Here is a 24783-nt window from a genome sequence, read left to right on the forward strand (position 1 = left end):
GGCTGCGCAGCTCCCACAAACGCTGGAGTGTGTGACACTTGTTTAGGCCCGGCTACTGGCTGATACTGCGCAGCCAGGCTCTGGGCTACCGAGTCGACAACTCCGCCAGCCGATGAGCTCTGCATCTGGAAGAGTGGAGCACCTCAGGGCCTGTATTGGGGCCGGTGGTTCTGGCGGGAGGGTCAACTGGGGGCTAGCCAGCTAGATCCGCCTTGAAATTGGTGGTGACTGGTCTACCTGGCTGGGGCCTGCCTGAATTGAGCTGGAGGAGCCCATCTGCTGGAATAGACCTGCATGGGGGTGTGCGAAGGACTGTGTTTACCAGCTGCCCATGTGGAGGTACGCCGCTTGCAGCGCAGACACCGGAGATTCGGAAACCCCCCTGACATAGTGAACTGCGGAGGCCTCAGGAGAGGCTGGGAGATCCTCGGGGCCACCCATCTGGGCTGTGTTTACCCAGAGATCTGTGAGAAGAGGGCGGCCCCTGCCTTTCCTCTAGACACAGACGGGAGTTGAGGTGAGGTTGCCGGGGGCCCCGTATAGACTTTGCAGGCAGAAATCTGGTCCTGATGAGATGTAGGCTTCCCTTGTGTGGGTGCCTCGATTTTGCTTCCTCTTCTTGTGCTAGATTCTCGTGTTCGGAGAAGCAGGGTGCAGGTGCCAACAGGCTAGCCTAGAGGCCGTCGCTGTCGATTGATCTGGCTTGTGGGATGCTTCAACGCCTGGGGTACTTCAGGGGGATGTCATCGTCCCTGCCTGCTTACTGGTATACCTGAAGTTATTGGTCTGCATCTCTGGCGGATTTGGAGGAGTGACTGTTTCTCGCTTGGTGCAGCAGGCGCTTACTGGGACCTAGGGGCCCAAGGATTGTTCACCTCCCTTGGGAAGGGACCTTTGCCACATAGCTGAGTCCTCTGACACAAACACAGGTACTTGCCATTGAAGGGGCCCACAGAACCTGCTTCTGAGTTATGTGTTGATATGTTGCAGGTGGACCCCCACTACCTAAAAGAGAGTGGGTCACAGCAGCACGGTGCACTTTCTGATCAAAGAAGCGAGGATCGCTGTGGACACACTTCTCGGCCACAGTGACCTGATTGGCTACATTCTGCCACAGTTGCACTGCTTGCAAAGCAGTGAGGTTGGTTGCTGAGCCACAAATCTGATTTGAAACAGCAGAACCAGCGAGACTGGCGCCCACAACTCTTGGGGCTTGCAGAATGTCAGCAGTACACTTTCAAAGGGGAAAAAAAACTCAACACCACCTTATACATGGGAATTAACCAGGCAGATCCAAAATGGATCCCAAAAACCTCCATTACTGTGACTCACACACTATATGTGCCATGCAGTCCACAAACACACAGAACATACACTTGGGATGTTAGCACTAGGATTTGAGTACATGCATAGAGTGTAATTCTACACAAGCAGGCCAATAGGCCTCCACTTCAGTGACACAGATAAAAAGGTCTGGCCACAACTATAGATTCACAAAACATGGTATGCTGTCACCACTTCTCAATATCCTAAACGCAAGATAAGGACAGTAGCCCACTGTGAAGAAAATGAGGGCCAGCTTAGTGTACCCCACTGGGTCACAGGATATGTCCAGGAGTTCACTTATGTCAAGGGACAGGCCTAGGCCATTGTGCATAATAATTATTGCTCCCGTATTGCCGGATTCTCTAACTATCGTACCAACCTCATAACCTCCATGAGGTTCCGCTGTCCCTTGTCCAATTCAAAGACGAGTAACACAATTTCCTTGCCCATCGGCCTCGACCCCCATTTCAAACCAACAATATCGTCTCTGATACAACCGCTGCTGCGGTTATTCAGGTTGTACCTTACAGGCATTATTGTCCTTTGTCCTGATGATGATCCTTGCATTTACTTAGTAGGATCGAAACGCCGTCGACACTCACAAATACCCGATATGTTGTAAAAACTTTGATTGTGACACATAAGGGTATTGTTTGTTTGTACTGTTTGTTTCTCCATTATTTATGCTACCTATAACAAACAATGTTCCATGCCTGAACCTTTTCTTGCTTCCTTGTCCTAATGTATGTACTGGACACAGGCTTGTGTCCCACTTTATGAATCTTTGAAATTCTTTCGTTATTTTTAGTATATTAGTAAAACTCATGACCTCTGTCCGGCTGGACAAGTCTCCCAAAATATAAGTACTGATTGGGTCCTTATTTATCACTAATGCTACTCTTTTTTTGTCTAGGGACGATTGTTGCTTAGAACTAGCTGTTTATTAGAGCACTGTGGGAGGCTGCAGTAGAACACTGGGAGTTATCTGACAGGTTGCTGCTACTTGTTGGAAGCACATGTTAACACTGAGAATTCCAGACCTTGGGCCGGATTTATATTTTGACAGATGGCTCGCCGTTCCACTATTGGGACAAAGTAAATTATTCTGTCCCCATGATGGAAGGACTGCCTGCCAAATTTATAAATGACCACCAAGCAGGCGGTAATTTATAAAGCAGTGGCAGGAACCGCAGATCCCGGGGGTTCCTGTCAATGCAGTTCACCACTGCGATGGGTTACACATACCGCCAACTTTTACATTGGGCCCTTTATTTTGACATGGCTAAGATGTATAGTGTGAATGTATAGAAGATGTGCTCTTATTTTTACTTCTAGAGCACCTTCCATAATCTCCATGAGAAAACCATGAGAGAAAACTGTTTAGTCTCATACATGGTTCATCAAATCCCAGCAGCAGCTAAGCATTTTTCACAGCGTGCAATCAACTGATAACTCACCAGAATACTTAAAATGAACATAACACTACCAACAAATTATTTATATTCTCACAAGCATTTGTCACCCCCACATTAATAAGTAACCATTCAAGATAAAACAATGAATAAAGTAAATGGTTAAATCAGAGTTGTGTACCATGCCACCTCACCATCTATCTCAATATGATTTCATATTGTGGCAGAGACTGCTCTGTTAAGGTGTGGCAGGCCTCTGGAACCAGTTCCCCCTTCAGTACCCCGTGAAAGGAGTTACTGCCCCTCTTGAAGAGTGTGAAGCTGGCTAGGGGCCTCACAGTCTGAGGTTAGATCTGTGCTGTCCTCAGCGTTGCTGCTTTGGGTCTTGGATTGGCCCTCTTCCTTTCTCAGATCTTTCTAACGTCTATGTGATTGTCTCCGTTATGAGTGCAATGGTCCGATTGGCCTTTGTGACCTGAGCAGGGATTCCGACCTACTCCCACAATGGTGCAAAACCCTCCTCTCCTCGACCCACTCCCAGACTGCTTCAGAGGTGTTGAAAAGTAAGAGATTGCTTTAAAGCAGACTTTCAATTTTGCCAGGAATATTAAGGTATATGTAAGTTCCATCACTTTCAGTTTTTCTTTTACTTCCGCAGATAAGCGACGCTACTGCGGTACTGTATAGTTGGGGAACAAATAACTTTCTGACTATTGTTAGGACCGACCTGGCCCCTCAGACTGCTCACAGGATTGCATTTTTTTTGTAATTCAGTAGGTGGGCTATAATGGGCCTCCGTAGAGTGCCCGGAGGAGGGCTGTCTGCACATCCTTGTGGGCCCAATCAACAATGAAACACTGGGATAAACTGCAGAGTGGCACCTATGTCTTCAGCCAGGTGACGAGTAACTGCTGCTCTACTCCCTCAGGGATCCCCACAATTCGAATATTACTGCACCTCGCCCTTCCCTCTGCATAATCAACACATTTCTTCAGGCACTTGAGTGTTCTTTTTTTCCATCACTTTATTTATTTTGTGGCACATCACCAAACACAGTGTAATAATACAATACAGAAGAGAGGTATAATACATAGCATATTGTTATGTAGTTGGTAGTCACCAGGAAACTGGAGCCATAGGGATCCACCTAAATACATAGACCCTGTTTCCACCCCATGCCATCACTATCTGAAGCCCCCCCACGTCCTCAATACTCATTCTATCTTCTCCATGCATTTTGCCTTTTTTGGGGATGTTTCAGCCGTGCCTCTGAATGTCTACCATCTTGCACCTCCAGCCTTCTGTACTTCTTTCCATTGCAGCCAGTTTTTACCCATGCCAAAGCAACCTAGTGGGTTTCGCAACAAGTCTCTGACACCTCAGTTCTCAGAGGGTTGCTTTGAGGTTTTTACGTGGATCCATGGCCCGGTGTTATGGTGGGTTGCGGGGAAGACAACAGAGGAATGACTGATCTATCCATTTCTCACATTTTTGTTTTAAATTTAAAACGTTTTAATTTTTAAATAAGTGTATTATTTCTGATGGATACCTCTACCTGCAGGTTCTGTACAAATATCCAGGCTCCAGACTGGATTTGGAAATTTAATAGCTCTTCCATGCTAGAAGTATTAGTAGCAATGCCGAAAATGGAGCCACAGCAGCATCACTGGAGCCATAAAGCTCCCACCTCGGCGTCCTGATGTCAATTCCTTTTTTCCTTGCTCTTCTGCAATGCAGATCCGGAGCTTCCTGCCTTTCGCTGTCAGAGAGTTTTTCTTATGAATTGGAGCAGACTTTCAGGGTCAGATGTCTATCATGGACATCCATGACATTTGTTTGCGGTGTCTGAGGTTGGATCACGACATGAGGTTGCATGACTTCTGCGTCAGTATGCATCTGATGACCATCTACGAAAAGGAAGCTAAACTCTTCATGGCCTCGGATAGGAATGACCATCAAATTTCATGACAGTCCCGGCTAAGCTCTAAGTCCTCCTCTTCAAGGCCTTTCAGGAAAAAGCGCCGCAAGCACTAGAAGAAGAAGCAACACCAGTCGTCTTCAAAAGGTAAGTCCCTGAAGCATTCTCTGACCCTTGCAGAGTCTTTATCACAACCAGAGCGAGTTGTAATTCCACCCGCTGTGTACGCAATGCCTGGATGCGCCACCAGCACTGACACCCCCACCACTTCTTCCTGAAATTTAGCCGTTGAGGGTTTTACAGATGCTGCCATAGTACCTCATGGTGTTTCAGGCTTATTCTAAGCTCCAGACTCCTGGGGCAGATCCTGCCTTTTTACCTCAATGCAATGTTTCAAATGTTTTTACGTGGGTAGTAATCCCCTCTGGTGTGCCCTCAGGCCCCATTGGACCTTTTTAGACCCTCTTTGGGTTCACGCTGGCGGGTCCTTCCCCAGCCTCATTCAGGTCCTTTTCTCCTCCGGCATGGCCTTTCTCATCATGCAGACGCTGAATTTCTTGTGGGCAGATCCCTCTTAGGAATCAAAGCAGATACCACCCGAGACATCTGACGCTGGGTGTGGCAACACGGCCCTAGGGGGCATATAGGGGCAATAGCCCCAATCTATCTCCCGGGGGGCAGGAAACCCACTAGGCACCAGGGACTATTTTCTTTTCTTAGTGTAGGGGTGGGGTCTACCCAAATGGGCATGGCAATGCCCCCGCCCCTCCATAAAAAAAGGGCACAGTCTTTCTTCCCTCCTGGGGGCATATTGCGGCAATAGCCTTGATCTGCCCCCCCCCCCCCCCCCTCCGTCCAGGGTGACAGAATACTCACTAGACACCAGGGACTATTTTTACTTTGTGCAGGGGTGGGGTCTGCCCAAATGGGTATGCCAATGCCCCCACCCTGCCATAAAAAATGGACACAGTCTTTCTGCCCTCCCGGGGGGCATATTGCAGCAATAGCCCCTGATCTGCCCACCCCCGGGGGGAAGAATGCCCACTAGACACTAGGGACTATTTTTCCTTTGTGTAGGGGTTGGGCATCCCAGAATGGGCATGCCAGTGCCCCCAACCTCCCCCAAAAATAATGGGCACAGTGTTTTTGCCTCCCTTGGCGGGCAGATTTTGGCTATTACACCCGATCCACCCCCCCCCCCCTTCTCAGCGGGGGGGGGGGAAGAAATCCACTAGATACCAGGGAATGTTTCTGTGTGTGTGTGTGTGAACTGGAGTTTGGCTGACGGTCTGCATGAACTGGCGTTAGGATGGCTGTGTGTGTATTGCCCTTTGGCTGGCAGTGTGTGTGGACTTGCGCTTGGCCGGTAGTGTGTGTAGACTAGCGCTTGGTAGTGGTGTGTGTGGAGTAGCCTGGCAGTCTGTGTGGACTGGTGCTTAACTGGCAGTGTTCATTGGATGATGCTTGGCTGGCGGTGTCCGTGGATGGCGCTTGACTAGCATTGTACGTGGACTGGCACTTAGTTGGCGGTTTGGACGGACTGTAACTTGGTTGTTGGTGTGGCTTGCGTGAATCCCCCATTGTTTTCTTACCCAGAATCCACTGCAAACCCCAAATTTAGCTAAAAAGTCACATTTTCCTCACAGGCTACTCCTTCCTGGACTCCCCAACGTGTTTTTTTTTTAGCTAAATTGGAGGTTTGCAGGGGATTCTGGGTAGGAAAACATTGGGGGATCCAAGCTACACCTCCCTGGACTCCCACGGGTATCTAGTTTTCAGAAATGTCTGAGTTTGGTATGTTTGCCTGTATGCCCGCTGAGCCCAGGAACAAAAACTCAGTTGACTCCCTCGCAAAAACAAGTCTTTTTTGTGATCGATAATTTTGAAGTCTCCACAGTACGTGTTGGGCCATTTCCTGTTGCGGGCACTAGGCCTACGCACACAAGTGAAGTGCCATTTTTATGGGGAGACTTGGGTAAATGCTGGGTGGGTAGAAGTTTGTGGCTTCCCGCAGATTCCAGAACTTTCCATCACAGAAATGTGAGAAAAATGTGTTTTTTTGTACAAAGTTTGAGGTGTGCAAGGGGTCCGGGGTAACAGAATCTGACAAGAGCCACACAAGTCACCCCATCCTAGATTCCCCTGGGTGTCTAGTTTTAAAAAATATACAGGTTTGCTAGGTTTCTCTATATGCCGGCAGAGCTAGGGTCCAAAATCCACAGCTAGGCACATTACAAAAAAAGGGTCAGTTTTCACTGGAAAAAAGTGATGTGTCCACATTGCGTTTTTGGCCGTTTCCTGTTGCGGGAACTAGGCCTAACCACCGAAGTGAGGCACCATCTTTTCGGGAGACTTGGTGGAATGCTGGGTGGTTGGAAGTTTGTGGCTCCCCACAGATTCCAGAACTTTCCATCACAGAAATGTGAGGAAAATGTGTTTACATAGTTTGAGGTTTGCAAGGGATTCTGGGTAACAGAGCCTGGTGAGAGCCACACAAGTCATCCCATCCTGGATTTCCCACAAAAGTGAGGTAACATTTTTATCTGTAGATTTAGGAGAACAAAGAATAGTAGACAAGTGTTATTACTAATTTTCAATGCATTTCTGCACTCCAAATGTAAGACAGTGTGTAAAAAATAAGTCATTTTGAAAAATACCCTCTAATTCACATGCTAGTATGGGTACCCACAAATTTGGAGATGTACAAATAACTACTGCTTCTCAACTCCGTATTATGTTCCCATTTCGGAAATAAATAGGTTTCCTTGGTACCTATTTTTTACTCTTTATATTTTACCAAAAGATTTGCTCTATGCCTTGTACTCAATGAAAAACCATTGCAAGACACAGCTCAGTTATTGGCTCCGGGTACCTCAGGTTCTTGGTGAACTTACAAGTCCGCAACCAGAAGGGGCCAGCTGACATGCTTTAAAAAATCCGCCATACTTAGAAGAAGTTGCAGGTGAATACATAGGCACAAATGGCAAACTCAATTGCAATATTATTTTATTTCAACTGTTAATTTCTATAGGAAAACCTTGAAGGATCTACACAAATGACCCATTCCTGAATTCAGAATTGTGTCTACTTGTCAGAAATGTATAGCTTTCCAAGATCCATTATCGGTGTCACACCAATTTCTACCACTAACTGAAACGAGGTTGAAAGCACAAAAATAAAAATCGAAAAATAGGCTATGTCCGAGTAAAATGCCCAAACTCTTTAGAACATTTTGGTTTTCTGACAAAAGTCTGCCTGTTCCTGAAATCTGGGAAGATGGGGATTTTAACACCACAACCCCTTAGTTGATACCATTTGGAGGGGAAAAAACAGATGCCTTCTTCTGCAGCACTCCCCTCCCCCCCCCCCCCCCCCCCCCCCCCAAAAAAAAAACGGTGCTGCTTTTTCCTCATTCCCTCCCCCCCCCCCAAAAAAAAAAAAAACGTTGCTGTACCTTGGCTAAATTCTGGCCCCCTCGGGAATCCACAAACCCTGGGTACTTTTAGAATCCTCAGGGAGTTGGAAGAAAGGGCCGCAAATTTGGAGCGAACTAACCCACATAGACAAAAAGAAGGCTTAGCACAGGGTGAAAAGGCTTAGCAGCAAAAGGGTTAACCGATATTTTTGTTTTCAATAAAACTCCCTATAGGCTTCATCTGTCCTCTCAAAAATATGATTGTGCTGTTAAACTGCTGTGAAATTAGCGACCAAAATGCTGAACATACAGGCTTATATACGTTGGAGAAAGATACTGAGGACACAATAGCTATGACCATTCTCACTGATTGATGACCGTTTCAGCCAGGGCTGCTAGATTACAGGACGCTTGTAACACTTATATTGTAAAATTGTCCTGCACGTTATGAGGAACCATGTGAAATTGAAAGTGGAAACAGCATTTACTCCGACATTAGCGATTTAAGATCTTCTCAGTTTCAGGGCACCTGTTACACAGTATACATTTGATTGAAGGACTAGGTCAGGTATTTATTTATTTTTTTTTTTTTTGATTTCAAAAGAATTTATTTTTTAAAAGATTAGATACAAACATAATATACAGGCAAGAATGATACAATTGATAACAGCTAAAATATACAAAATGGTAGGTTTGATAATAACCAATAAAAATATATCTTAACATTCATTATTCTGAAAGTATCAGAGACATACGTCAATTAAGGAGGAAGCAATGAAAAACCTGGAGAAGTAATTATCAAAAGTATCATCATCAGATATTAAACTGGGGATAAGAGGAAAGAAAGGAAAAAAGAAAAGATAGAGAAGGGACAGGATAGAGAAGAGGAAAGACAAGACAAAGGGAGAGAAAAGAGAGGGATTTCCAAAGGATTCACCGAACACTCAAGACAACATTAAATAGACAAATCAAAAGGATATTGATCCACCAACCCCTCTGAGGCCAATTGCATGTACGTATCTAGCGCCAACCACACACCAGAAGATATAGACGGAGAAAGATGAGCATGCTCAACTGAAGTATGAGCACTACGTAGAAAAGAAACACATGCCCACCAAGTATGATAAGAGACTGAAGAAAAAGATTTCCACTCCATGAGAATTACTTTGACTGCAACAGTTAGTAAAAGATCCAACAGTTGTACCTCCATGGAGTCTAGAGGCAATGGGACCGAGGCCGCCAGCGGGCCTAAAAGGACTAACGGAAATGAAAGTTGAAACTTAAAATTAAAGATAAGCATGAGGTGTTTATGAATTAAACCCCAAAAGGGTTGGAGAAGAGAACAGTCAAAGAACATATGCTGAAAATCGCCTGGTGCAAGACCACAACTCCAACATAAATTATCTTCCTTAAGATTTAACGAATACAAACGAGTGGGAGTCCAGTGAAGAAGATTAATAGAGAAAAACTTAGACTGCATTAAAGAGGGGGCAATTTTATTACGAAGAGAAAGCCTACCAATATCCTGCCAAGTGTCTGAAGAAATATGATCGGTAACATCATGTTCAAAATGATGGAGCCATTTTTGCTGTGTAACAGTTTGAGAGGGAAGTGACGAGGACGATAAAAATTTATAAATCCTAGATGCTACATGACCAGACCTAACCCATAACTGAAAAAGCGTAATCGTAGGGGAAGAAGGATGAAGATGTACTTTAGCAAGTGCTACCTTTATCTTAAGGAAGGTATAGAAATCTATATTAGATAAAGAGAAATGCTGAGCCAGGGAAGAGAAAGGGAGAGGATCATTGTTGGAATCATATAAATGTTTAACAAGTGAGATACCTTTCCCCGACCAGTAAGACACCAAGTCTGAATCGATAGCAATTTTAATTTTGGAATTCCGCCAAATAGATGACCATCTAGTTTTATGTAATGGAATCGCCACTCTCTTATCAACCTTGCGAACCGCAGCAATAGTGTCTAGAATAATAGATCTAGAAAATGGAATAGAAAGGGTATTTGTGGTTAAGAAAGAGGCAGTCGGAAGAGGAGAGGCCAATTCCTGTTCTATTAGCAACCAAGCCGGAACATGAATAGAGGGAGAGGAAAACCAGAGCGCCCCCTGGGAGGCCAAAAAAGCAGACTGATATTTCCCCCAATCAGGAAGGTTACAACCTCCCATATCATAGGATTTTCTCAAGAATGTATAGGCAATTCTAGCCCTTTTGTCATTCCATAAGAATTTGGAAGTAATTAAATCAAGTTCATGAAAGAAGGCATCAGAGAGCTGAACTGGAAGCATAGAGGAAACAAAATTAATAATAGGTGTTATCATCATTTTAAGAGTTTGGAGTCGGCCCCACCAAGAAATATGTTTCGGAGACCAATTTTCTAGAAGATGTCGTACCTTAAGAATAGTTTGAGATTCATTATATGTAACCGTGGCATAAAGAGTGGAACAAAAATAAATACCCAAATATTTTAATTGCTTAGATTGCCACTTAAAACCAGCCGAACCCATATGGAGGAGAAACAATAAGCATTTAATGGGAACATCTCTGTCTTATCCTTGTTCAGGGTATACCCTGAAACCGTTGAGAAAATAGAAATTGTATCAGAAATAGCAGGGATGGCGCGTGCAATATCTTCTGAAAAAATGAGAACGTCATCAGCATAAGCAGCTGTTTTAAGCTGATGAGATCCAAAAGAAAAACCCCTAATGTCTGGATGAACATCAATCATTCTGAGAAGAGGATCAATGAACAGCAAAAATAAAAGAGGGGACAAAGGGCAACCTTGTCTCGTACCCTGGCAAAGGTTAAAAAAGGATGACGTAGCTCCATTCACTCTTATGTTAGCTCGAGGCCTGGAATACAGAGACATAACCATACGGATAAAGGAATCACCAAGGTTGTGCGCACATAAAACGGCTCGTAAAAAAGGCCACGAAACCTTATCAAAGGCCTTTTCAGCGTCAAGAGCCAAGGCCGCTGCTGGAAGATTGGATCGCTTGGCGGCCTTGAGAATGTGACAGAAAGTACGAATATTATCACGTGCAAGACGACCCTTCACAAAACCTGTCTGGGAAGGATGAACCAATTGAGGGATAAAGGATTCTAAACGTTTAGCCAAAATTTTAGCAAAAATCTTAGCTTCCATGTTAAGAAGGGAAATAGGGCGAAAAGTTTTGGGGTCTGAATGATCTTTCCCTTCTTTGGGGATTACTACAATAGTAGCATCAGCAGCAGAACCAGACACCGAGCCATCCTTAATAAAAGCATCAAAGACCAATTGAAGTTTCGGAACAAGCACGGAGAGAAAAGTCTTATAAAACAAAATAGGATACCCATCAGGGCCCGGAGCCTTACCAGAACGAGTAGCTTTAATCGCGGAAATGATCTCATCAGAGGTAATCGGGCAATTATTATCTTCCTCCGAAACAGCTTTCAAAGGAACCGTCTTCAAGAATTCCTGACAACGTTCAAAAGAAGCCTGAGTAGAGGGAGTATATAAATTATTATAGAAGTCGCGAAAGACCTCATTAATTTCTGCAGTCTGGAATTTTTTCGTACCAAGATGGTCAGTAATAGAAGAGATTTGGGAGGATTTATAAGAAGATTCCTGGAACTTTAATGTAGCTGCAAGAATCTTACCCGCACGATTTTTTAACAACAACTTCTTAGATTTTTGAGCCTGAAGGCCAATATGAGCTCTCCTAGTAACTATGGTATTGTACGTGTATTTTAAGTTTTTAATAGATTGTAAGAATTGCGAAAAAGAGATTCCTGACGTTTAATCTCATCTGCTAAATTAGTGAGTTCCTTCTTAATGGCAGCATTCCTCCTTGACATACACTGAATGACCTGACCACGGAAAGTGCATTTGAAAGAATCCCAAAGAACCACAGGGGAACTAACTGATCCAACATTCTCAAGGAAAAACGTCTCAATATCATTAGAAAATTCTCGAATCAGGGAGTCATCATGTAAAATTTCTGTATTTAGTCTCCAAGATCGAGACCTTGCTCTGGGGGCAAAAGACATAAGCGTGAACGTCACCGCAGCATGGTCTGAAATTAAAATAGGATGGATAAGCGGGGAAGAGGCAGATTGAACAAGCGAGGAGTGAACCAAAAAGGTAATCAATGCGTGAAAAGGACGAATGAGGGGACGAAAAAAAGGAGAAATCACTGCCAGTGGGATTATGAAGACGCCACACGTCCTGGAGATGTGTCAGAGAGCACATATTAATCAGTTGTTTATGTGCTTGAGGGGGACGAAAGGTAAAGGCAGAATTCCTATCCAAAATAGGATCCATTGGTAAATTAAAGTCTCCCCCTACAACAAGATTGCCAGAGTGAGGAGTATTATTTAGCTTTTTGGAGATTACTTTCCAAAAAGACGGATCATCTTTGTTAGGGGCATAAATGTTCATAACAAAGAGAACAGCATTACCATCGGATATCTTAGAAAGTAGCCAACGACCCTCTGTATCCTGTTCAGAGGAAACAATAGATAATCCAGATCGTTTAGAAACTAAAGTAATTACCCCATTACGTTTACCACACGCATCTGAACACGCAACATCAGAAACCCATTCTTTCTTCAGAAACGACGCCTCCTTGACAGAGACCTTTGTCTCTTGAAAAAGGACTATATCCGAAGACAGGGATTTGCAGTAGTCTAAAATTTTTGACCTCTTCACTGGGTGATTTAATCCTTTAACATTAAGGGAGAGTATATTCAAACCAGACATAGAGCTAGCAGCAGGAAAAAAGGATATGGCATATATAATATATGAAGTACAACTTCCAAAAAGACACGCCTCCAGACACTAGACAACAACACGAAACAAGGAGAATCCAAGGAGGAAATCCGAAAAGAAAAGGAAAAAGAAGAGGAAAAAGAAAGCAAGAAAATAGATAAAGAAGGAGAGATAAGAGCCCAAAAGGAAGGTCTGAAAAAGACCAAATTCATATCAGGGGGAGCATGGGAAAAAGAATAAGGAAACCAACAGGAGGAATAAAACCCATCAGCATATATAACCCCAGACCAATACATAGCTGATTATGTGTAATTAAAAAGAGGAACCATCTAAAGGAGATAAACAGAACTTCATAATAATAAACTAAAAATACAATTCAATAAGAGCTAGTGAAAAATGAATCAAAACGACACTATAATTATAACCAAGCCAGAGTAGACACCATCAAGAGCAGAAAAGAAAAAAGAAAAAGAAATACATTACAAAGAATATTATATGGTACTTTATGAAGAGAAAATAAAAAAAGAGAAAAGTGAAACATAGTAGAGAACGGAATGTAGTAAAGATAAGTATAGCAGTCAATGAAGCTCTATGGCAGATAATTAAGAGAAACGAGATTATATATCAGTATGTAAACTCTATAAATAAGCTTGTAAATAACTGACCACTGAAACATAGAATCCGTTACATCTAATGTAACTAAGAAAGGCGATAATGTCGTAAATATATGAGCATGAAAATAAAGAAACATGAGCCCAACCAACACAGTACAACGCTATACCTCCAATCTAGTGGAAGAAAACAATTAATAATAATTCTTAAACAATCAATGATATAACAATAAGAAATATATAGACACTAATTATACAGAAAGAAAGATTATCTCTAATAACAGCAATTAATACTTATCTAAAAAGAATACTATGACTCAAATACATAACCAAACAATATACCAAAACACTAATAAACAATGGCGTACTCCAGATAAACGAGACAACCGATGACGAAGATCAGACAGAAAGACCATAAACGAAAAAAAGAAGACCAAATCATACACACAAATTTGAAGAAAATTAAGAAGCCCTACAATGGGCGAAGAAACGGACCCGGACCAATATAGAAGTGCACATTGGGGATGAGAAGAGTAATAAGGACGACAAGTGAACATAAGTGAAATAGAACCATCAAGAAACACTACCACGAAAAATTGGACGAATCATACAGTAGGACTGACGACAATAAAAGGCCACTACACTGTAACGATAGGAATGAAAAACATAAGACAACAACAGCACGTCCAGAACATTGGACATTAGGACCACCACGCAGATCTAAGAGAGGGTAAACCTAATAGACCTGGCAAAGACAAAAAACTCATTGCATTATGTATAGTCATATCAGGTGCCAGAGGAGCCAGGAACCAGCGAGGCCACCATTTGAAGTTCCATCTGCGATTCCAACTGATTATCCAGAAACGAGGCCAAATCAGCAGGTTCATCAAAGATTCTGGAGCGCCCTTTGAAAATAATACGGAATTTTGAAGGGCCGGCAAAAGAGAAGGGAATATTCATCTCGGCTAAACGCTTCCGGAGATTAAGAATGCCCTTTCTCCTAATGACCGTGTCTCTGGCAAAGTCTTGAGAAATTGAAATGCGATGGCCATTCCAAGAGACAACTCTAACCTTCCGCATATGAGCCAGAATTTGCTCAGTGTGTTGATGGCGCAGTGGCTTGAAAATTATCGCTCTAGGTTCCGTAGCAGACTTAGAACGAAGTGTGGGAACACGGTGTGCACGTTCCAGTTCAAAATCCCTTTGGAAAGAAATTTGCAGTGTGGAAGGAATCCATTGATAAAGGAAATCAATCATAGAAGATGCATCTTTCTCAACATCCTCCGGAAGACCAAAAATGCGCAGATTAGACCTGCGGTTACGATCTTCTTGCTCAGTAAGGTCTTTCCGCAATGCTGCCATTGAACGCTCCAACTGTGAGAGAGATCTAGATTGCTTTTGCATGGAGTCCTCTGCGCCACTAATACGTGCTTCTGTGTCCGAAACACGAAGAGAAAGGGCCTTGAAATCATTCCTGATGGCTAGCACCTCTACTTGCAGTAAATCTGTGTTAGTCTTGGTAGATTGCGCAATTTCATAGACCTCATTAAGGCGCGTCAGGATAGACTCAAGAGTGGCGCTAGGGTCCTTTTGCGCAGATTCAGGTGTAGGGGATAACTGTTTGGACCTTTTAAGAGACGCTTTAGAGTCTTTTGCGTCCTTAGCATTTGATGACAGGCACATATTCGCAGCCATAGAGCACACCACCTCAGCAGGAGCAAAAAAGGAAACAAGCAAAAATAGAGAGCGCGCTCACATCAAGAGAACGATAATAATGGCGTCTTCCAGGGCAGAGAAAGGAACCACCTCACAAAAATATCATGCCCTGCAGATATCAAAAACGGCACCTTCCAACAACCAGAAACAGCCACGAAGTATGGAAATATCAGTCAACGAGACCTCCTAAGAGGGCGATGGCGGTGCGCTGACTAGAGATATGACAGCAGGAAACCAAACAATATGGTCATAACAGGCAGCAAAGCAGCAGGAGGAAATAATAAAAAACAATATAAATGTAGGAAATGTGAGCAACTTCACCAGTTCTTGTCAGTCCTTATTCCTGGCAAATCCGTAGCAGTGACGGCGTCGTGCTGAGGAGAGAAAACATCCCACTCTTGAGAGAGACAAAATGGCGGCCGCTCGCGAAAACACCGAGCACCACCTAAAAACGCCCGAAATATGGTCACCGGCAGCCTCAAAGATCAGGAAACGTCTCTCATGTCATGCTTGGCAGCTTCATATCCATGAGGCCAACTTCACAAATGACCGGGGCAATCCGAGGCGACAGCAAACCTCCGTCGGCTCTTGCTCCAGCGCAGAGCTCAAGCACAAACCGCCATCTCGCAGCGGCGTGCAAGCCACGCCCCCAGGTATTTTTTTTTTTTTAAGTTTAAAAAGCTTTATTTCAAATAAAGGTAGTACAGAGAACAAGAAACCAATGATACAAATTATTTCATTATAAGAGAAAAAACATATCAAATGAGGGGTTTATGTACAGAAGAAAAGAAAGCTATTTTACATTTTTAAGGGCATAAGGGAGAGGAAAGAAAGGGGGGAAAAGAGGGAAGGAAGGAAGGTAAACATTCTAAAACTAATAAATTAAGAAATTGCATCTTACATCGGAATAAGAAAGATAAAAACTAATATATATAGTAATCAAAAAGAACAGTAAAAAGTAAGGAATGAGGAAAATAAACGTTCAAGGAGGTTTGAATTTTTCAGCATTTAAACGAGCATTATCAGTTAATACTAAATGATCTAAATAAGTGGTAAGGGGTAACCAAAAGAGATCTCTATTAAGCAAAGGTTTACAAGAGGAGGCAAAAGCAATATCAAGTCAATGCATATGACAGAGGCTATTCCACCAGTGTTGAATGGAGAGTTTTGTTAGTGTTTTCCAATTTAGAGTGATGTGTTGGAAAGCCAAAGCGAGCAGGAGGTCAAAAAGACCCTTTTTATCAGGGAGAAGGTCTATGGAATCAGAAGGTCAGTTATTTTTTAATTTTTCCTTGACCGGCAGGAATTATCACTTTCATTGATATGAGTGTATGTAATTATCTTTGCCTCAGAATTCTCTACTTGGCTGCATATTAGCATCCATGAAAAGAACACTTTTTTATCCTGAGCTAGGCTTTTTAAAAAGTTGCAGCACAGCCAATAGCCAATAAGCAGCATCAACATTTTCATGATGAACATAATACGCCTTCCTACACAAAAGGACTACAGGGGAAAGGGAGCCTATTCCTAAGAAAAAGTAGGACATCTGTAGGGTGGGTTTGACAGACTAAGTGGAGGCTGTTGCTGTGGTATTTGAAAAGATGACCAAGAGTGAAACTTTGCCATGTGGCGATATTTCTATGTATGATGGAATACTGTATGCAGAATTTTTGCCGGAATTTCGGTTTATTTTTGGTCGAATTCTTACCTCCTCTTTAAAGCATTCTCTCAAGTGAGTTGTCTGGCTCTGTGAAGGTCCACCTATTTATAGTGCTACTGTTTATCTCCCTTCTGGAACATTTGACATTTCTTAACGTTGATTGATGTAAAATGTTATTATTCGTGATGCAGAAGTTATCCTGATGACTAATAGATATAAAAAAACAAAAGCATTTCACACAGACTTCTAAACGAGCATAATTTAGGACTTATATTTTAATGTAATAGCCCTAAGATGGGGTCGAATGCTTTAGTGTATAGGTGATGAGCAATATTTAATCGTATGCAAGTCTTGCACTGCTTATGTATTTCACTTGAAATTAACATCTACTTTTGAAGCTAATGTGTTTTGTTTTTTGTTTTGAAGTAACCCCAACCTGAACCAAGCAAGTTCTGGTTTCCTCTCCTGCTTGTGCTGTGTCTTGTTTTCAACTACTCAGTGGAAAAATGATTCCAAATCAGGTAGGTGCTGCTCTATACTGTGATCTATTACTTGGGCAAGAAGTGCCATTATATAAGTATTATACGGGATACTTTTTGGAACACCAGAGTAAATAGGTTGATGAGTTGTGGTTATACAGATTGACAGACTTATGGCCTGTAAGTGAAAAGGAAGCGTCATTCGCATTACATACACTCACCAGCCCAGTCCTTAATATGACAAAATATGTAATTAATTCTAGAAGATTTCTCTCAACTTTCGAAAGTGGACATTGCAGGGAAGTCTAGGGCACTTCAATACTCCTGCCATGTAAGATTATATGGCCTTCTGTTTACATCAATTGTATAAGTAATTTAAAAGCAGCAGTAGGTCTGGGTGTTCCCCACAATAGTAGTCTCAAATCCCATTGAAGATCACCGTTTGTTATATCATTCGGTACATCATTTGGAGACGGACATCATCTGGCGGCCCCCACTCGTCGGTTTAGGCCAGTCTCTTAGTCAACTGCAGTTGAAAGGTGAGTTAATTTTTGCGGTATAACACTTTGTTCCAAGGGTCTAAGTGGTTTACTGTAAATATTAATCAGGGAATATTTTATCAAAAGAAAATCTATAAAATGTAATATGTGGACATCTGAGCTTCCACTATCAAATCCTTAGCTTGATTAAATTGTACTGGCATTCGGCCAGCCCAGTAAATTTCTGTAGCACTTCGTAGTTACGCCTGACTGAGGTCAAATCGCTTTTTGAGGCATGTCCATGCCCTTCGATGGCTGTTGCCTTTTTGGTGACAAGACAGATTTAGCGCTCATGCGCCACCTCCTGGTCATTGGAACTGTCCATGGCCCCATGCCAGCCCCATTCTGCCTTCTGTGGCTACAATAGAGGCTACCAGACACTTACATTTCCACCCAGCAGGTTCCCCAGCTCTTATGTGGCTGTGAATCCCTCCAGCTTTGTGGAACACAAAGCCAGAGATCTGCCAAGCCTGCCATCCTCAAACCCCCCTCCCATCCCCAAGCCCCACTTCGGCAGCCGCAGCCTCCAAACCCCTTCAATATTCCCTTACAGCATCACAGGCAATCAGTCGGCAGTAGGATAAAGCACCGCCTTTTCTGCTGGCAGTCCATAACTTCGGACAAGTGGGTGCTCCAAATTGGTCAGTGGGGTTCCACTGTTCCCTTCACGGACACCCTGCCGCCCATGCCACCATCCTCAGATCAGCTCAGAGAACCCCCTCTCCCTGCTGCGTCAGGAAGTGTCGACTTTTTCGTCGAAGGAGCCATCATGAGGGTGCTGACATCCGAAGTAGGTTGTGGTTACTATTCCTGCTATTTCCTGGTGCCGAAGAAGGATGGAGGCCTCTGCCCATTACAGTAACTGTGCCCCCTCAGTTTAGGTCAGCCATGACTCATCTATGTGCTACAAAGGAGGGTTTCTTACTCCAGCAGTTTGCAGCCTCATCCCATCCAAGAAAGCCTGGGCATTGGATTCCTTACAGAACACTTTTAACACCTCCTTCGGTGCTACTTCACGATGCACAGCCATGTACTGAAATGAATCCAATCAATCAAATGCTCTTCTTATTTCCTTAAACAATTTATCCTTAATTTTCTCCATGTCCTTTTATTTCTTCACTTATCCATTCAATCCATTTTACTCATTCCAGAGGAACATAGGAGGCGTTCTGATGTCCAAATGCCACTTTATTAAAAACACCCAATGCATTAGAGGACTCGGTTGAAAAATGATGAATATCTACGCAGTGGTGCGTTGCTGAAGCATGCAGAGGAGCTCGGCAGTTTGAATGAGTTCGCTGTATTTTAAACATATAATCATGCAAGTGTCACGATACCCCTGACGAAGGGATCCTATTCCCGAAATGCATTGGGTGTTTTTAATAAAGTGGCATTTGGACATCAGAACGCCTCCTATGTTCCTCTGGAATGAGTAAAATGGATTGAATGGATAAGTGAAGAAATAAAAGGACATGGAGAAAATTAAGGATAAATTGTTTAAGGAAATAAGAAGAGCATTTGATTGATTGGATTCATTTCAGTACATGGCTGTGCATCGTGAAGTAGCACCGAAGGAGGTGTTAAAAGTGTTCTGTTATGTTGCGTCGCGCAACTGGGCGGAGCGCGAATCATGTTTGCACGCCAAAACGATTTAAAAGAGTACACGTTTTCAAGTTTTTGAGTACGCTGGTGTGCATCTCACTACTTTATTCACATTGGATTCCTTAGCCATTCCTTAGCCCCAGGGCCTTATCTATTGTATTGTATTGTATTGATTTTTGTATAGCGCGATTGCTGCCCAATGGGCGTCCAAGCGCTGAGCATGAAGACAGAACTGGGTAATGCGAAAAGGGTTTAGAGCTCGGTGGACCTGGCAAACAGGAAGGTCTTCAACTGTTTGCGGAAGGAGAGTAGGTTCGAGTTAGTCCGGAGTTGTAAAGGAAGTGAGTTCCACAACTTCGAGGTGTTTAGGGAGAACATCCTTCCTCCGGTCCTAGCTCTCCTTACTTTGGGTACCATGGCCAGGAAGGCCTCCGTAGATCGAAGGTTTCTATTTGGAAGGTAATGGGTGACTAAATTGTCATTAATTGCTGGTCCTGTCTTCCAAAAAGCCCGGTGGGCAATGCATAATGCCTTGAATGCCACTCTCTGCCTCACTGGCAGCCAGTGCAGGCTATTTAATGCGGGTCTCGCTGACTGAGTTCGTGGAATCTGTAGCAGGGTCCGGGCAGCACAGTTCTGTACCACCTGTAGTCTATGTTTTTCCTCCTTTGCCCATTATTCCTATGGCACTAAAGAAAATCTAGGTGGATAGGAAAATCTAGGTGGATAGGGCAAAGATCCTTCTTGTGCTAATGGAATGGTCCAGCAGCCTGAGGTTTCCCCTTCTGTTGGAAATGGAACATTGCCCTCATTGGCTATTTCCTATACCTCCATACCATCTGAGGGTGCCTCTTCTCAAGCCAGAAGTCCTCCAACATCTGAATCTGGGTGGTTGGCTCTTGATAAGCGAGCTCCTTTGGCCCAGGGTTGCTCTGTGGTGGTGATTGAATGCATCCAACTATCTAGTAAACACTCCACCCTAAAGTATTATAGTCACCACCAGTGAAATATCAAGTCCTGGTGCAGAAATAGGGGCTATCAGAGCACAAGGGGCATTAATCCAAGATTTCAAGGGGTGCTGATATGACCCAATCAATTCTGCTGGCTTCCTGACATTTATTTCCTGTGAAGGACTGTTACTCAATGTCCAATCTCTTCCAGTGGTCTTCCCCTAGTGCTACAGGTTATAATTAATCCTCCTTTCCAGCCATTACAATCAACGGAGCTTCATTATCTGTTGGCAAAAGCCCAGTTTTTGATTGCCATCTGCTCAGGTCCTAAGATTGAAGAAATAGCGTAGTTGCTTTCGTATTCACCATTTTTAGGTGTCACCTACACAGCACGCAAGCGCTGCTTAGGAGGGACCTCTTAAAATCCCTCTGTACTTTCTTGGAAACTCGTGCATGTTTTGCACTGTTTCCAATCAGTACTCGTACATGCAGAGCGTTTGCCTTACGGGAGCAAGCAGCGGCGCCATCTGTTTGCGATTATCGCGCCTGCCGCTGCTCGCTCCCGCAAGGCAAACGCTTGCCTTGCGGCTTGTCTTTCAGCTGTTGTCTTGTTTACTCTGTTTGAGAGGGAGCGGGCGCCGCGAGGGTTAGCGCGAGCTGCTTGGGCTCAGGCTCCATGCTGGATTGTGATTCTACACATGCGGTGAAGACAGACTGAACGATAGTAGTCTTGACTCGGACTGGTGAGATCAACGCTTCACGTTACTGCTCAGTAAGCACAACATAATCTGGCTGCTGTCAGTGCGTGCCCGTGGACCTCAGGGCAGCGTGAAGGCAGAGGTGACACATGCACAGGGTGGGTGCTGATGCCGGCCCAAGGCGCAGGCTGCGTTGCCAAGAGGCACTATTTATTTTGGCATGCTTGTGGGGCATGATGGGAGATGTGTGTGTGCTAAAGTGGAGCATTAGAAGGATAGTTGAAGGAGCGTATACAATCGTACACAACATTGTCGCATGCGTTTCCATAGTATAGGTCTTTGTGATGATGCCTCTGCATGTTTGTGCAAAACAGTAAATGTCTGTAGATGCGTCTCTGCATTTGGCTTATTTTTGTGTGCGCGTCTTGAGTCTACTCTTGTCTGTAGATGGCAGCATGTTTGCTGGCCCCTGCATGCGACTTTGTGTATATGTCACATATGTCTGTAGACGATAACAAATCTGTGTGTACAGTGCCCTTATAAGTGTGTCTGCATGACGGCACTCCTGCCTATTTGTCTTTGTAAGTTAATAACTGTGTGTTTTTGGTTGCTTTTCACAAGAAAACTACGAACTGTGTGTGTTTGTGGAAGCTAGGGTGTATGTAATGTAAATTCTGGGGGTGTGGTTGGGTGTCTCTGTCTTGGATTTGTTGGATTGGATCTTGAACTGCGGGGCACCGCCCTTTCTCAAGAAAGCAGCCCTGGACTCCAGTCGCGCACGCTCTATTTCTCACGGAGGTCTCTAAGGCAGATCCCTTTCATATGTGATCCTACCTGTCACTATGACTATAGTCTCCTACTCAGGGTCGGATCAGGGTGCAAAATTGGCCGGCTCCCAAAAAAAAAGTGGCCCACATTTGCGGATCGCAAACTTACAAGAATCATTGTGTGGTTAGCATTAGGGGGTTATTTTGGGGAGAATCTTGCGGTAAATTATGCTTTTTAAAGTTTCAAATGCCAGTAGCAGCATCCAAGACTGGAAACACTGATATTACATTACAGATCACGTGTGTCTTCTGACACATTCCTTCAGGTCAATAAAGCTCTCAGCGTACGGTCCCTGAACGCATTGCTCTCTTTCTTAGATACCCAAGCCCTTGCTTACCCTCGGGTCTATGGATCCCCTGTCATGACCTAAACTCCTGGGCATCCTTAGGGATTCTCAGTCACTTCTATCCAACATGAATCTGCAGACTAACACTCTTCCCCCTTAATCCCCTTCCTTTCACATATTTTGGTAGGTCTCCCCTGTTAAACACCTATATTTCTCTCTCTCTCTCACTGTGGTGCTTCTCCTGAAACCCTGGTTCTTTCCTCTCACTGCAGTATTTTCTATCCTATCATGGTTAATACCTGTCTCACTATAGTCTTTCTAATAGCTGTTTTCTCACCATAAGATCGTTCCCTCACATGACAGTCCTAACCTTACACTGTGGTCCTTCCCTGTCACATTGGTCTTTCTAACACTGAATTGTAATTGGATTGGAATTGGAATTCTAACACGCAATTGTAATCACTGGTGACGGATAACATGGTGGAACGGCTAAATGGAGGATGCAAAACTAGAAAGAAACAACATTATCCGCATGTGAAGATAGTGCTACATTAGGCATGTTTGATAGGCACTAGAATTAGACAGCTTGTTTCTAGACAACTGCTATACCACTGCCCCAGCCAGGTCATCCGATCAGTTCAGAGGTTGGCAGTGAAATGTAATGGCTGGTTCATATGTAGACAAATATTGTTAGCTTTAGAAAACACATTGCCGGACATTGTAAAGCAGTATGTGTCCCTTGATGGTAGAACCCCTCGTACAAACAAGCCCTGTTCCTTTGCTCCGCTCTCGCCTTTTCTTTCTTTCTTTCTTTCTTTCTTTCTTTCTTTCTTTCTTTCTTTCTTTCTTTCTTTCTTTCTTTCTCTCTCTCGTGCCTGAAGCACCACTGTGCTTTCTGTAATTATCTGAAAGAGCAGCGTTGCTAGATGCAGGCCCCTACCCCCTGAAATCACCATCCAGTGGCGGCAGCCCACCGAAGTAATTGCCCGGTAGAACAGGCAGTCCGGCCCTGCTTAGCACTTCAGTGGTTAATTGGTAATTTGCGAGTGTTCATTGAGGTGTTGCCAGTTCAGACATTAGCAGGCCATGGGGATAAGTTTCAGCCTCATTTGCTGTCAATTTTTGTCCTTGCTGGTTGTTTCCTCTCGCCCTAAATTTCGTGACCCTTTGGGTTGTTAAGATTCTTGTCTGATGTAGGAGAGTAGGGTCTGCTTTCTATGTTCACCCCCACTTTTTGCTTTTGCTTCACTGGTTTTCGACTTAGATGTGGCTGTGGGCCTGCTAATCAGACCCACAGCCCAGCTGTTCTCTCTCTAAATTCACATTATGTACTTTAGGTACATAACCCAATTGGTAAGGATCACCCTCTAGGGCCCTGTACAGTGTACCTTAGGTACCCAGGGCATGGGTGTACCCTAGGCCTACCAGGGGCTGCAGCATGTATTATGCCACCCCTGGCTGGCCTCCCATTATGACACAACTGGCTGATCACTCAGCTGGGGCAAGGTCGTGTAATCACCCCTTGCTTAGGTATAGTATTCCTATACCTGCCTTATCTGAAAGAAACACGTTAGTTAGATTCCTCACCTTAGAATATCCCCAGGCGTCAGACTGGATCCGGAAGATTTTTCGTCAGCAATACCCCTTGCGCGTCGCTAGGCGTCGTCTGCGGCTCCGCGTCCGTCGTCGGCGTCGTGCGCCGGAATGACGTCGTCGGAGTACTTAGACGCCGCCCTCGCGCGCTGACGTCAGTTCTTCTTTTTTCCGCGCCAGTAAGCGCAGATCCGGAAGAGCTACCCCTTTAGTCATTTTTTGACTAACTTTTTCGATCCTTTTTGATCTTGTCTCGAATTCGGTGCCGGTAGGATGCCTGGTTTTAAAGCCTGTGCTGACTGTAGCCGCTTGATGTCGGTTACGGACAATCACCGCCGGTGCCTTTACTGCGTGGGCCTCGACCACGACACGGAGTCGTGTTCGGACTGCAAGGCCCTGACCTCGAAGGCTAGACGGGAGCGGTCCCGTAAGCTTCTCGAGATTCGCCACTCGGCTCCGCGAGCCTCTCGAGCCCGGTCCAGGAGGAGGTCCAAGGATCGGTCGCGGAGCCGCAGCCGACGTCATCATCGGTCGTCGGGATCCAAGTCTTCGGGTAAGTCGAAGCACTCCAAGAAGTCCAAGAGGCGACACCGCTCTTCGGACTCCCCTCGCCGGTCGCGCGACTCGGCCGAGGGTCAGGGTGCTTCCACCCCCGCGGCTCCGGCGGAGCCGCAGGCGCCGCACAAGTCCCCATACCCACCGGTCCCTGGGACTGACGCGACGCCGGCGGAAGTCAGTGCCTTCCTCTCGGCCATGAGGAGCCTGGCTCCGCCGTCGACGCCCGCTGGCGCGCCTTCGGGCCCCGCGGACCCGACTGGGCTGCCTTGCCTGCCGGCGGCTCCGGCCCCGGCGCCGTTGACGGCTCCGGCCTCGACGCCGCAAGCGCCCAAGGGACCCGTTCCCGAGTCCCCGCCGACGCCGGTCGACCTCGTCACGCCTCCTCCGCCGGCGTCGACACCGGTATCACCTCCGACGCCGACTCC

The 24783-nt window shown here is 44.7% G+C and overlaps 1 protein-coding gene across 1 annotated transcript in view; it reads left to right on the forward strand.

Moving 5' to 3' along the window:
- MEI1 (meiotic double-stranded break formation protein 1) overlaps positions 1-24783 on the forward strand; it is a 2222673-nt gene that overhangs the window by 1048364 nt on the left and 1149526 nt on the right. The window contains exon 17 of the mRNA XM_085599901.1: positions 17252-17346. Within this exon, the coding sequence (XP_085456027.1) occupies positions 17252-17346 (95 nt within the window). The remainder of the gene's footprint in view (positions 1-17251; positions 17347-24783) is intronic.

The sequence above is a fragment of the Triturus cristatus genome, chromosome 4_2 (genome assembly GCF_964204655.1).
Source record: "Triturus cristatus chromosome 4_2, aTriCri1.1, whole genome shotgun sequence".
NCBI classification, from domain to species: Eukaryota; Metazoa; Chordata; class Amphibia; order Caudata; family Salamandridae; genus Triturus; species Triturus cristatus.